Raw genomic sequence first — 13,202 nt, forward strand, 5'->3', positions numbered from 1 at the left:
GTCCCCATTGCCCCCCTATACCTCCATTGCCCCCATTGACCCCAATGTCCCCACTGTCCCCATTGACCCCAATGTTCCCATTGACCCCATTGACCCCAAAGCCCCCATTGACCCCACTGCCCCCATTCATCCCCATGTCCCCACTGATCCCATTGCCCCCATTGACCCCAATGCCCCCAATGTCCCCATTGCCCCCACTGACCCCAACGCCCCCGTTGACCCCACTGACCCCAAACCCCTCACCTCCCCCTCGGGCTCCAGGAAGCTCCACCCCCCCTGCTCGAAGAAACCTTCGGGGTCGTCCACGATGGTCTTCATGATTTTGGTCCAGTTGAGGGACTGCACCCCTTCCGTGTACTTGAGATCGCAGGAGCTGCGGGAACAGCGACCCCAAAACCAGTTTTTTGGGGGGGAAAACCCCAAAGTTTTGGGGTCCCAAGCCGCAAAAGGATGACAAAAAAACCCCCAAAACACGGCGGTTTTGGGGCTCCAGAATGGAGAAATTTGGGGTTTTTTTTTGGGGGGGGGGTTGGAATCTCAAAGCTTTGGGAAATGGAAATCCTAAAGCTTTGGGGTTTTGGGGTCTTTGGGATCCCAAAGTTTCGGGGTCATTGGAATCCTAAAGCTTTGGGAAATGGAAATCCTAAAGTTTTGGGGTCTTTGGGATCCCAAAGTTTTGGGGTTTTTGGGGTCGTTGGAATCCAAAGTTTTGGGGTTTTTGGGGTCTTTGGGATCCCAAAGTTTTGGGGTTTTTGGGGTCGTTGGAATCCCAAAGTTTTGGGGTCATTGGAATCCTAAAGTTTTGGGGTTTTTGGGGTTGTTGGAATCCCAAAGTTTGGGGGTTTTTGGGGTCGTTGGAATCCCAAAGTTTGGGGTTTTTGGGGTCATTGGAATCCTAAAGTTTGGGGTTTTTGGGGTCGTTGGAATCCCAAAGTTTTGGGGTTTTTGGGGTTGTTGGAATCCCAAAGTTTTGGGGGTTTTGGGGTCGTTGGAATCCCAAAGTTTTGGGGTCATTGGAATCCCAAAGTTTTGGGATTTTTGGGGTCGTTGGAATCCCAAAGTTTGGGGTTTTTGGGGTTGTTGGAATCCCAAAGTTTTGGGGTTTTTGGGGTTGTTGGAATCCCAAAGTTTGGGGTTTTTGGGGTCGTTGGAATCCCGAAGTTTTGGGGTTTTTGGGGTCTTTGGGATCCCAAAGTTTTGGGGTTTTGGGGATCCCAAAGTTTTGGGGTTTTTGGGGTCTTTAGGATCCCAAAGTTTTGGGGTTTTGGGGATCCCAAAGTTTTGGGGTTTTTGGGGTTGTTGGAATCCCAAAGTTTTGGGGTTTTTGGGGTCGTTGGAATCCCGAAAGTTTGGGGTTTTTGGGGTCGTTGGAATCCCAAAGTTTGGGGTTTTTGGGGTCTTTGAGATCCCAAAGTTTTGGGGATCCCAAAGTTTGGGGTTTTTGGGGTTGCTGGAATCCCAAAGTTTTGGGGTTTTTGGTGTCTTTGGGATCCCAAGGTTTCGGGGTCATTGGAATCCTAAAGCTTTGGGAAATGGAAATCCTCAAGTTTTGGGGTCGTTGGAATCCCAATGTTTGGGGGTTTTGGGGTCTTTGGAATCGGAACGTTTGGGGTTACGGGGTTGTTGGAATCCCTAAGATTTGGGGTCGTTGGAATCCCAAAGTTTGGGGTTTTGGGGTCATTGGAGTCCCAAAGTTTTGGGGTTTTTGGGGTCTTTGGGATCCCAAAGTTTTGGGGTTTTGGGGATCCCAAAGTTTGGGGTTTTTGGGGTCATTGGAATCCCAAGGTTTGGGGTTTTGGGGGTCTTTGGGATCCCAAAGTTTTGGGGTTTTTGGGGTCTTTGGGATCCCAAGGTTTCGGGGTCATTGGAATCCTAAAGCTTTGGGAAATGGAAATCCTAAAGTTTTGGGGTCTTTGGGATCCCAAAGTTTTGGGGTTTTTGGGGTCGTTGGAATCCAAAGTTTGGGGTTTTTGGGGTCTTTGGAATCCCAAAGTTTTGGGGTCATTGGAATCCTAAAGTTTTGGGGTTTTTGGGGTTGTTGGAATCCCAAAGTTTGGGGGTTTTGGGGTCGTTGGAATCCCAAAGTTTGGGGTTTTTGGGGTCATTGGAATCCTAAAGTTTGGGGTTTTTGGGGTCGTTGGAATCCCAAAGTTTTGGGGTTTTTGGGGTTGTTGGAATCCCAAAGTTTTGGGGGTTTTGGGGTCGTTGGAATCCTAAAGCTTTGGGAAATGGAAATCCTCAAGTTTTGGGATTTTTGGGGTCGTTGGAATCCCAAAGTTTGGCGTTTTTGGGGTTGTTGGAATCCCAAGTTTTGGGGTTTTTGGGGTCGTTGGAATCCCAAAGTTTGGGGTTTTTGGGGTCGTTGGAATCCCGAAGTTTTGGGGTTTTTGGGGTCTTTGGGATCCCAAAGTTTTGGGGTTTTTGGGGTCTTTAGGATCCCAAAGTTTTGGGGTTTTGGGGATCCCAAAGTTTTGGGGTTTTTGGGGTTGTTGGAATCCCAAAGTTTTGGGGTTTTTGGGGTCGTTGGAATCCCGAAAGTTTGGGGTTTTTGGGGTCGTTGGAATCCCAAAGTTTGGGGTTTTTGGGGTCTTTGAGATCCCAAAGTTTTGGGGATCCCAAAGTTTGGGGTTTTTGGGGTTGCTGGAATCCCAAAGTTTTGGGGTTTTTGGTGTCTTTGGGATCCCAAGGTTTCGGGGTCATTGGAATCCTAAAGCTTTGGGAAATGGAAATCCTCAAGTTTTGGGGTCGTTGGAATCCCAATGTTTGGGGGTTTTGGGGTCTTTGGAATCGGAACGTTTGGGGTTACGGGGTTGTTGGAATCCCTAAGATTTGGGGTCGTTGGAATCCCAAAGTTTGGGGTTTTGGGGTCATTGGAGTCCCAAAGTTTTGGGGTTTTTGGGGTCTTTGGGATCCCAAAGTTTTGGGGTTTTGGGGATCCCAAAGTTTGGGGTTTTTGGGGTCATTGGAATCCCAAGGTTTGGGGTTTTGGGGGTCTTTGGGATCCCAAAGTTTTGGGGTTTTTGGGGTCTTTGGGATCCCAAGGTTTCGGGGTCATTGGAATCCTAAAGCTTTGGGAAATGGAAATCCTCAAGTTTTGGGGTCTTTAGGATCCCAAAGTTTGGGGTTTTTGGGGTTGTTTTAATCCCAAAGTTTGGGGTTTTGGGGTCTTTGGGATCCCAAGGTTTCGGGGTCATTGGAATCCTAAAGCTTTGGGAAATGGAAATCCTAAAGTTTTGGGGTTTTGGGGGTCATTGGAATCCTAAAGTTTGGGGTTTTGGGGTTGTTGGAAATCCTTCAGTTTTGGGGTTTTTGGGGTCATTGGAATCCCAAGGTTTCGGGGTCATTGGAATCCTAAAGCTTCGGGAAATGGAAATCCTAAAGTTTTGGGGTCGTTGGAATCCCAAAGTTTGGGGTTTTGGGGTCGTTGGAATCCTTGGGGTTTTTGGGGTCGTTGGAATCCCAAAGTTTGGGGTTTTTGGGGTCTTTGGGATCCCAAAGTTTTGGTGTTTTGGGGTCATTGGGATCCCAAAGTTTGGGGTCGTTGGAATCCTAAAGCTTCGGGAAATGGAAATCCCAAAGTTTTGGGGTTTTGAGGTCTTTGGAATCCCAAAGTTTTGGGGTTTTTGGGGTCTTTGGGATCCCAAAGTTTTGGGGGTTTTGGGGTCATTGGAATCCCAAAGTTTTAGTTTTTTTTTTGCGACCCCAAAACCCCAAACTTCAGCTTCTTCCCCCCAAAAATCCCCCCTTCATCAACTACCCAAAACAGCCCCGAAAAACCCGAATCCGAGGGGGAAAAAGGGTCGGAAAAAGGGGAGATTTGGGGTTTTTGGGGTCTTCATCATCCCACAGTTTTGCCTCTTCATCATCCCAAATTTTGGGGTCTTTTGGGGTCTTCAGGATCCCAAATTTTCGGGTTTTTTGGGGTCTTCATCATCCCACATTTTTGGCTCTTCATGATCCCAAACTTTGGGGTTTTTTGGGGTCTTCAGGATCCCATAGTTTTGGGTATTTTTGGCTCTTCAGGATCCCAAATTGTGGGTTTTTTGGGGTCTTCATCATCCCACATTTTTGGCTCTTCATGAACCCAAACTTTGGGGTTTTTTGGCTCTTCAGACTCTCAAATTTTGGGGTTTTTTTGGTTATCAGAACCCCAAATTTGGGGGTTTTTGGCTCTTCAAGATCCCAAATTTTCGGCTCTCCATGAACCCAAATTTTGGGGTTTTTTGGGTCTTCAGAATCACAAATTTTGGGGGTTTTTGGGCCATCAGAACCCCAAATTTTGGGTTTTTTGCACTCCCACATTTTAGGTTCTTTTTTACGACCTCAAAACCCCAATTTTTGGGTATTTTCCCTCCCAAAATCACCTCCCATCAACTCTTTTCCAATCCCTACCCAAAACAGCCCCGAAAAACCCGAATCCGAGGGGGAAAAAGGAGAGATTTGGGGTTTTTGGGGTCTTCATCATCCCACAGTTTTGCCTCTTCATCATCCCAAATTTTGGGGTCATTTGGGGTCTTCAGGATCCCAAATTTTGGGGTTTTTGGGGTCTTCATCATCCCACATTTTCAGCTCTTCATGAACCCAAACTTTGGGGCTTTTTGGGTCTTCAGGATCCCAAATTTTGGGTTTTTTTGGGTTACCAGAACCCCAAATTTTGGGTTTTTTGCACTCCCACATTTTAGGTTCTTTTTTACGACCTCAAAACTCCAATTTTTGGGTATTTTCCCCCCAAAATCACCTCCCATCAACTCTTTTCCAATCCCTACCCAAAACAGCCCCGAAAAACCCGAATCCGAGGGGGAAAAAGGGGAGATTTGGGGTTTTTATGGGGTTTTTTTGGGGGTCCCCACTTGAGCCACTCCTTGATGGGGTCCAGGGAGGCGACGGGGATGGCGTTGATCATGGTGACTTTTCGGCTGTAGTCCTTGTAGACGATGACCATGTCGAAGTTCTTGAGGTGGAACTGCACCCTCTCAAAGTGGATCAGCTCCACCTCGTCCAACGTCACCACGAAGGGAGGCTGGTTTTTGTTTTTTTTGGGGGAAAAAGGGGAGATTTGGGGCATTTCGGGCAGCGGGGGGATAAAAATGAGCTCAAATCCCCAGCAAAATGAGGCCAAATCCACCCCAAAATGAGCCCAAATCCAACCCAAAATGAGCCCAAATCCAAGCGCAAAATGAGGCCAAATGAATGACCCCAAATCCACCCCAAAATGAGCCCAAATCCAAGCACAAAATGACCCCAAATCCACCCCAAAATGAGCCCAAATCCAACCCAAAATGAGCCCAAATCCAAGCACAAAATGACCCCAAATCCACCCCAAAATGAGCCCAAATCCAAGCACAAAATGACCCCAAATCCACCCCAAAATGAGCCCAAATCCAAGCACAAAATGAGCCCAAATCCACCCCAAAATGAGCCCAAATCCAATCCCAAAATGAGCAAAAATCCACCCCAAAATGAGCCCAAATCCAAGCGCAAAACGACCCCAAATCCAACCCCAAAAGGACCCCAAATCCACCCCAAAATGACCCAAATCCACCCCAAAATGACCCAAATCCAACCCCAAAATGACCCAAATCCAACCCCAAAATGAGCCCAAAATGACCCCAAATTCGCCTCCAACATGACCCCAAATCCAACCCCAAAATGAGCCCAAATCCAAGCGCAAAATGAGGCCAAATGAATGACCCCAAATCCACCCCAAAATGACCCCAAATCCAAGCACAAAATGACCCCAAATCCACCCCAAAATGAGCCCAAATCCAAGCACAAAATGAGCAAAAATCCACCCCAAAATGAGCCCAAATCCACCCCAAAATGACCCCAAATCCAACCCCAAAAAGGACCCCAAATCCACCCCAAAATGACCCCAAATTCGCTTCCAAAGTGACCCCAAATCCACCCCAAAATGACCCCAAATCCACCCCAAAATGACCCAAATCCAACCCCAAAATGACCCCAAATCCAACCCCAAAATGACCCAAATCCAACCCCAAAATGAGCCCAAAATGACCCCAAATTCGCCTCCAACATGACCCCAAATCCAACCCCAAAATGAGCCCAAATCCAAGCACAAAATGAGGCCAAATGAATGACCCCAAATCCACCCCAAAATGACCCCAAATCCAAGCACAAAATGACCCCAAATCCACCCCAAAATGAGCCCAAATCCAAGCACAAAATGAGCAAAAATCCACCCCAAAATGAGCCCAAATCCACCCCAAAATGACCCCAAATCCAACCCCAAAAAGGACCCCAAATCCACCCCAAAATGACCCCAAATTCGCTTCCAAAGTGACCCCAAATCCACCCCAAAATGACCCCAAATCCACCCCAAAATGACCCAAATCCAACCCCAAAATGACCCAAATCCAACCCCAAAATGAGCCCAAAATGACCCCAAATTCGCCTCCAACATGACCCCAAATCCAACCCCAAAATGAGCCCAAATCCAAGCACAAAATGAGGCCAAATGAATGACCCCAAATCCACCCCAAAATGAGCCCAAATCCAAGCACAAAATGACCCCAAATCCACCCCAAAATGAGCCCAAATCCAAGCACAAAATGAGCCCAAATCCACCCCAAAATGAGCCCAAATCCACCCCAAAATGACCCCAAATCCAACCCCAAAAAGGACCCCAAATCCACCCCAAAATGACCCCAAATTCGCTTCCAAAGTGACCCCAAATCCACCCCAAAATGACCCAAATCCAACCCCAAAATGACCCCAAATCCAACCCCAAAATGAGCCCGAATGAATGACCCCAAATCCACCCGAAAATGACCCCAAATCCAACCCCAAAATGACCCCAAATTCGCTTCCAAAGTGACCCCAAATCCACCCCAAAATGACCCCAAATCCACCCCAAAATGACCCAAATCCAACCCCAAAATGACCCCAAATCCAACCCCAAAATGACCCAAATCCAACCCCAAAATGAGCCCAAAATGACCCCAAATTCGCCTCCAACATGACCCCAAATCCAACCCCAAAATGAGCCCAAATCCAAGCGCAAAATGAGGCCAAATGAATGACCCCAAATCCACCCCAAAATGACCCCAAATCCAAGCACAAAATGACCCCAAATCCACCCCAAAATGAGCCCAAATCCAAGCACAAAATGAGCCCAAATCCACCCCAAAATGAGCCCAAATCCACCCCAAAATGACCCCAAATCCAACCCCAAAAAGGACCCCAAATCCACCCCAAAATGACCCCAAATTCGCTTCCAAAGTGACCCCAAATCCACCCCAAAATGACCCAAATCCAACCCCAAAATGACCCCAAATCCAACCCCAAAATGAGCCTGAATGAATGACCCCAAATCCACCCGAAAATGACCCCAAATCCAACCCCAAAATGACCCAAATCCAACCCCAAAAGGAACCCAAATCCAACCCCAAATCCACCCCAAAATGACCCAAATCCAACCCCAAAATGACCCAAATCCAACCCCAAAATGAGCCCAAAATGACCCCAAATTCGCCTCCAACATGACCCCAAATCCAACCCCAAAATGAGCCCAAATCCAAGCACAAAATGAGGCCAAATGAATGACCCCAAATCCACCCCAAAATGACCCCAAATCCAAGCACAAAATGACCCCAAATCCACCCCAAAATGAGCCCAAATCCAAGCACAAAATGAGCCCAAATCCACCCCAAAATGAGCCCAAATCCACCCCAAAATGACCCCAAATCCAACCCCAAAAAGGACCCCAAATCCACCCCAAAATGACCCCAAATTCGCTTCCAAAGTGACCCCAAATCCACCCCAAAATGACCCAAATCCAACCCCAAAATGACCCCAAATCCAACCCCAAAATGAGCCCGAATGAATGACCCCAAATCCACCCGAAAATGACCCCAAATCCAACCCCAAAATGACCCAAATCCAACCCCAAAAGGAACCCAAATCCAACCCCAAATCCACCCAAAAATGACCCAAATCCACCCGAAAATGACCCCAAATCCAACCCCAAAATGACCCAAATCCAACCCCAAAAGGAACCCAAATCCAACCCCAAAAGGAACCCAAATCCAACCCCAAATCCACCCAAAAATGACCCAAATCCAACCCCAAAATGACCCCAAATCCAACCCCAAAATGAGCCCGAATGAATGACCCCAAAATCACCCCAAAATGACCCTATATCCAAGCACAAATTGACCCCTAAACCACCCCAAAATGACCCAAATCCAACCCCAAAAGGAACCCAAATTCGCCTCCAAAATGACCTCAAATCCACCCCAAAATGACCCAAATCCAACCCCAAAACGACCCCAAACTCACCTCCAAAACGACACCAAATAATTGACCCCAAATCCACCCCAAAATGACCCCAAATCCGAGCACAAAATGACCCCAAATCCAACCCCCAAAATGACTCCAAATTCACCCCAAAATGACCCCAAATCCAACCCCAAAATGACCCCAAATCCAACCTCCAAAATGAGCCCAAATCCAACCCCAAAATGACCCCAAATCCAACCCCAAATCCACCCAAAAATGACCCAAATCCAACCCCAAAATGACCCCAAATCCACCCCCAAAATGAGCCCAAAGTGACCCCAAATTCACCTCCAAAATGACCCCAAATCCAAGTAGAAAATGACCCAAAATCCAAGCAGAAAATGACCCAAAATCCAACCCCAAAATTGACCCCAAATATAACCCCAAAATGACCCCAAATCCACCCCAAAATGACCCCAAATCCAACCCCAAAATGACCCCAAATCCAACCTCCAAAATGACCCCAAATCCCCCCTGAAAAACACTCCAAAATGACCCCAAATCCACCCCAAAATACCCCAAATCCCCCCATGACCCTAAAAACGACCCAAATCCCCCCCAAATGACCCCAAAATGCCCCCAAATACCCCAAAAATGGGCTCTCACCCATTCGGTGCAGTTGACCAAAGCGCTGCTGGTGGGTTGGAGGAGGCAGGTGCTGCGGTACGGGGCTCCATTAAAGCTGGGGGGGGAAATGGGGGGTTATGGGGGAAAAATGGGGGGTTGGGGGGCAGGGAATTGGGGTGGGGGGTCAAAGAATTGGGGTTTGGGGTGGAGGAATTGGGTGTAGGGTCAAGAAAGTGGGGTTTGGGGTGGAGGAATTGGGGTTGGGGTCAAAGAATTGGGGTTTAGGGTCAAGGAATTGGGGTTGGGGGTCAAGAAAGTGAGGCCTGGGGTCCAGGAATTGGGGTTTGGGGGCAAGAAAGTGAGGCCTGGGGTCAAGGAATTGGGTTTGGGGTCAAGGAGTTGGGTGTAGGGTCAAGAAAGTGAGGTTTGGGGTCGAGGAATTGGGGTTGGGGGTCAAAAAGGTGGGGTGTGGGGTCGAGGAATTGGGGTTTGGGGTCAAGGAATTGGGGTTGGGGGTCAAGAAAGTGGGGTGGGGGGTCAAAAAGTTGAGTTTGGGGTCGAGGAATTGGGGTTTGGGGTCGAGGAATTGGGGTGAGGGGTCGAGAAAGTGAGGCCTGGGGTCCAGGAACTGGGTTTGGGGGCAAGAAACTGAGGCCTGGGGTCAAGGAATTGGGTTTGGGGGCAAGAAAGTGAGGCCTGGGGTCAAGGAATTGGGTTTGGGGTCAAGGAGTTGGGTGTAGGGTCAAGAAAGTGAGGTTTGGGGTCGAGGAATTGGGGTTGGGGGTCAAAAAGTTGAGTTTGGGGTCAAGGAATTGGGGTTTGGGGTCGAAGAATTGGGGTGAGGGGTCAAGGAAGTGGGGTTTGGGGTCAAGGAAGTGGGTGTAGGGTCAAGAAGGTGGGGTTGGGGTGGAGGAATTGGGGTTGGGGTCAAAGAATTGGGGTTTAGGGTCAAGAAAGTGGGGTTTGGGGTCAAAAAGTTGAGTTTGGGGTCGAGGAATTGGGTGTAGGGTCAAGAAATTGGGGTTTGGGGTCGAGGAATTGGGGTTTGGGGGTCAAGGAATTGGGGGTTGGGGGTCAAAAAGTTGAGTTTGGGGTCAAGGAATTGGGGTTTGGGATCGAGAAAGTGAGGCCCGGGGTCGAGGAATTGGGGTTGGGGTCAAGAAATTGGGGTGGTGGGGAAAGAAAGTGGGGTTTGGGGTCAAGGAATTGGGTGTAGGGTCAAGAAAGTGAGGCCTGGGGTTGAGGAATTGGGGTTGGGGTCAAGGAATTGGGGTTTGGGGTCAAGAAAGTGGGGTTTAGGGTCAAGAAATTGGGTTTGGGATGGAGGAATTGGGTGTGGGGTCAAAGAATTGGGATTTGGGGTCAAGAAGTTGGGTGTAGGATCGAGGAATTGGGGTTTAGGGTCAAGGAATTGGAGATTGGGGTCGAGAAAGTGGGGTTTGGGATCAAGGAATTGGGTTTGGGGTCGAGGAATTGGGTTTGGGGGGGAAGAAAGTGGGGTTGGGGTCAAGAAAGTGAGGTTTGGGGTCAAGGAATTGGGTTTGGGGTCAAAAACTTGAGTTTGGGGTCAAGGAATTGGGTGTAGGGTCAAGAAATTGGGGTTTGGGGTCAAGGAATTGGGGTTGGGGTCAAGAAGTTGAGTTTGGGGTCGAGGAATTGGGGTGGGGGTTGAGAAAGTGAGGTTTGGGGTGGAGGAATTGGGGTTGGGGTCAAGAAATTGGGTTTGGGGTCAAGGAATTGGGGTAGGGGGGCAAGAAATTGGGGTTTGGGGTCAAGAAATTGGGTTTGGGATGGAGGAATTGGGTGTGGGGTCAAAGAATTGGGATTTGGGGTGAAGAAGTTGGGTGTAGGATCGAGGAATTGGGGTTTAGGGTCAAGGAATTGGGGTTTGGGGTCAAGGAATTGGGGATTGGGGTCAAGGAATTGGGGTTTCAGGTCAAGAAAGTGGGTTTGGGGTCAAGAAAGTGAGGCCTGGGGTCGAGGAATTGGGTTTGGGGTCAAGAAGTTGAGTTTGGGGTCAAGGAATTGGGTTTGGGATCGAGAAAGTGAGGCCCGGGGTCGAGGAATTGGGGTTGGGGTCAAGAAATTGGGGTGGTGGGGAAAGAAAGTGGGGTTTGGGGTCGAGGAATTGGGTGTAGGGTCAAGAAAGTGAGGCCTGGGGTTGAGGAATTGGGGTTGGGGTCAAGGAATTGGGGTTTGGGGTCAAGAAAGTGGGGTTTAGGGTCAAGAAATTGGGTTTGGGATGGAGGAATTGGGTGTGGGGTCAAAGAATTGGGATTTGGGGTCAAGAAGTTGGGTGTAGGATCGAGGAATTGGGGTTTAGGGTCAAGGAATTGGGGTTTGGGGTCAAGGAATTGGGGTTTGGGGTCAAGGAATTGGAGATTGGGGTCGAGGAATTGGGGTTTCAGGTCAAGAAAGTGGGTTTGGGGTCAAGAAAGTGAGGCCTGGGGTCGAGGAATTGGGGTTGGGGTCAAGAAGTTGAGTTTGGGGTCGAGGAATTGGGGTGGGGGGTTGAGAAAGTGAGGTTTGGGGTGGAGGAATTGGGGTTGGGGGTCAGAAAATTGAGTTTAGGGTGAAGAAATTGGGGTTGGGGTCAAGGAATTGGGATTTGGGGTTGAGAAAGTGGGGTTTGGGGTCAAGAAAGTGAGGCCTGGGGTTGAGGAATTGGGTTTGGGGTCAAGGAATTGGGTGTAGGGTCAAGAAAGTGAGGTTTGGGGTCGAGGAATTGGGGTTGGGGGTCAAAAAGTTGAGTTTGGGGTCGAGGAATTGGGGTTTGGGGTCAAGAAATTGGGTTTGGGATGGAGGAATTGGGTGTGGGGTCAAAGAATTGGGATTTGGGGTCAAGAAGTTGGGTGTAGGATCGAGGAATTGGGGTTTAGGGTCAAGGAATTGGGGTTTGGGGTCGAGAAAGTGGGGTTTGGGATCAAGGAATTGGGTTTGGGGTCGAGGAATTGGGTTTGGGGGGGAAGAAAGTGGGGCTGGGGTCAAGAAAGTGAGGTTTGGGGTCAAGGAATTGGGTTTGGGGTCAAAAAGTTGAGTTTGGGGTCAAGGAATTGGGTGTAGGGTCAAGAAATTGGGGTTTGGGGTCGAGGAATTGGGGTTGGGGTCAAGAAGTTGAGTTTGGGGTCGAGGAATTGGGGTGGGGGTTGAGAAAGTGAGGTTTGGGGTGGAGGAATTGGGGTTGGGGTCAAGAAATTGGGTTTGGGGTCAAGGAATTGGGGTAGGGGGGCAAGAAATTGGGGTTTAGGGTCAAGGAATTGGGTTTGGGATGGAGGAATTGGGTGTGGGGTCAAAGAATTGGGATTTGGGGTCAAGAAGTTGGGTGTAGGATCGAGGAATTGGGGTTTAGGGTCAAGGAATTGGGGTTTGGGGTCAAGGAATTGGGGATCGGGGTCGAGGAATTGGGGTTTCAGGTCAAGAAAGTGGGTTTGGGGTCAAGAAAGTGAGGCCTGGGGTCGAGGAATTGGGTTTGGGGTCAAGAAGTTGAGTTTGGGGTCGAGGAATTGGGGTGGGGGGTTGAGAAAGTGAGGTTTGGGGTGGAGGAATTGGGGTTGGGGGTCAGAAAATTGAGTTTAGGGTGAAGAAACTGGGGTTGGGGTCGAGGAATTGGGGTTTGGGGTCAAGAAAGTGGGGTAGTGGGGCAAGAAAGTGGGGTTTGGGGTCAAGGAATTGGGTGTAGGGTCAAGAAAGTGAGGTTTGGGGTCGAGGAATTGGGTTTGGGGTCAAGAAGTTGAGTTTGGGGTCAAGGAATTGGGGTTTGCGGTCGAGGAATTGGGGTTGGGGTCAAGGAATTGGGGTGGGGGGTCAAAAAGTTGAGTTTGGGGTCGAGGAATTGGGGTTTGGGGTCAAGAAATTGGGTTTGGGGTGGAGGAATTGGGTGTGGGGTCAAAGAATTGGGATTTGGGGTCAAGAAGTTGGGTGTAGGATCGAGGAATTGGGGTTTAGGGTCAAGGAATTGGGGTTTGGGGTCGAGAAAGTGGGGTTTGGGATCAAGGAATTGGGTTTGGGGTCGAGGAATTGGGTTTGGGGGGGAAGAAAGTGGGGTTGGGGTCAAGAAAGTGAGGTTTGGGGTCAAGGAATTGGGTTTGGGGTCAAAAACTTGAGTTTGGGGTCAAGGAATTGGGTGTAGGGTCAAGAAATTGGGGTTTGGGGTCAAGGAATTGGGGTTGGGGTCAAGAAGTTGAGTTTGGGGTCAAGGAATTGGGGTGGGGGTTGAGAAAGTGAGGTTTGGGGTGGAGGAATTGGGGTTGGAGTCAAGAAATTGGGTTTGGGGTCAAGGAATTGGGGTAGGGGGGCAAGAAATTGGGGTTTAGGGTCAAGGAATTGGGTTTGGGATG

At 49.1% G+C, this 13,202-nt stretch overlaps 1 protein-coding gene across 1 annotated transcript in view; it reads right to left on the bottom strand.

Moving 5' to 3' along the window:
• Positions 1–243: 243 nt before the first annotated feature.
• The window catches only part of SUPT16H (SPT16 homolog, facilitates chromatin remodeling subunit), a gene marked incomplete at both ends in the record, with an annotated part of 86,362 nt that continues 73,403 nt past the window's right edge, over positions 244–13,202 (bottom strand). Inside the window, 3 exons of the mRNA XM_079551121.1 lie at positions 244–373; positions 4,851–5,020; positions 8,905–8,980. Coding sequence (XP_079407247.1) covers positions 244–373; positions 4,851–5,020; positions 8,905–8,980 — 376 coding nt within the window. The remainder of the gene's footprint in view (positions 374–4,850; positions 5,021–8,904; positions 8,981–13,202) is intronic.

The sequence above is a fragment of the Tetrao urogallus genome (genome assembly GCF_951394365.1).
Source record: "Tetrao urogallus genome assembly, contig: scaffold_78, whole genome shotgun sequence".
Classification (NCBI taxonomy): domain Eukaryota; kingdom Metazoa; phylum Chordata; class Aves; order Galliformes; family Phasianidae; genus Tetrao; species Tetrao urogallus.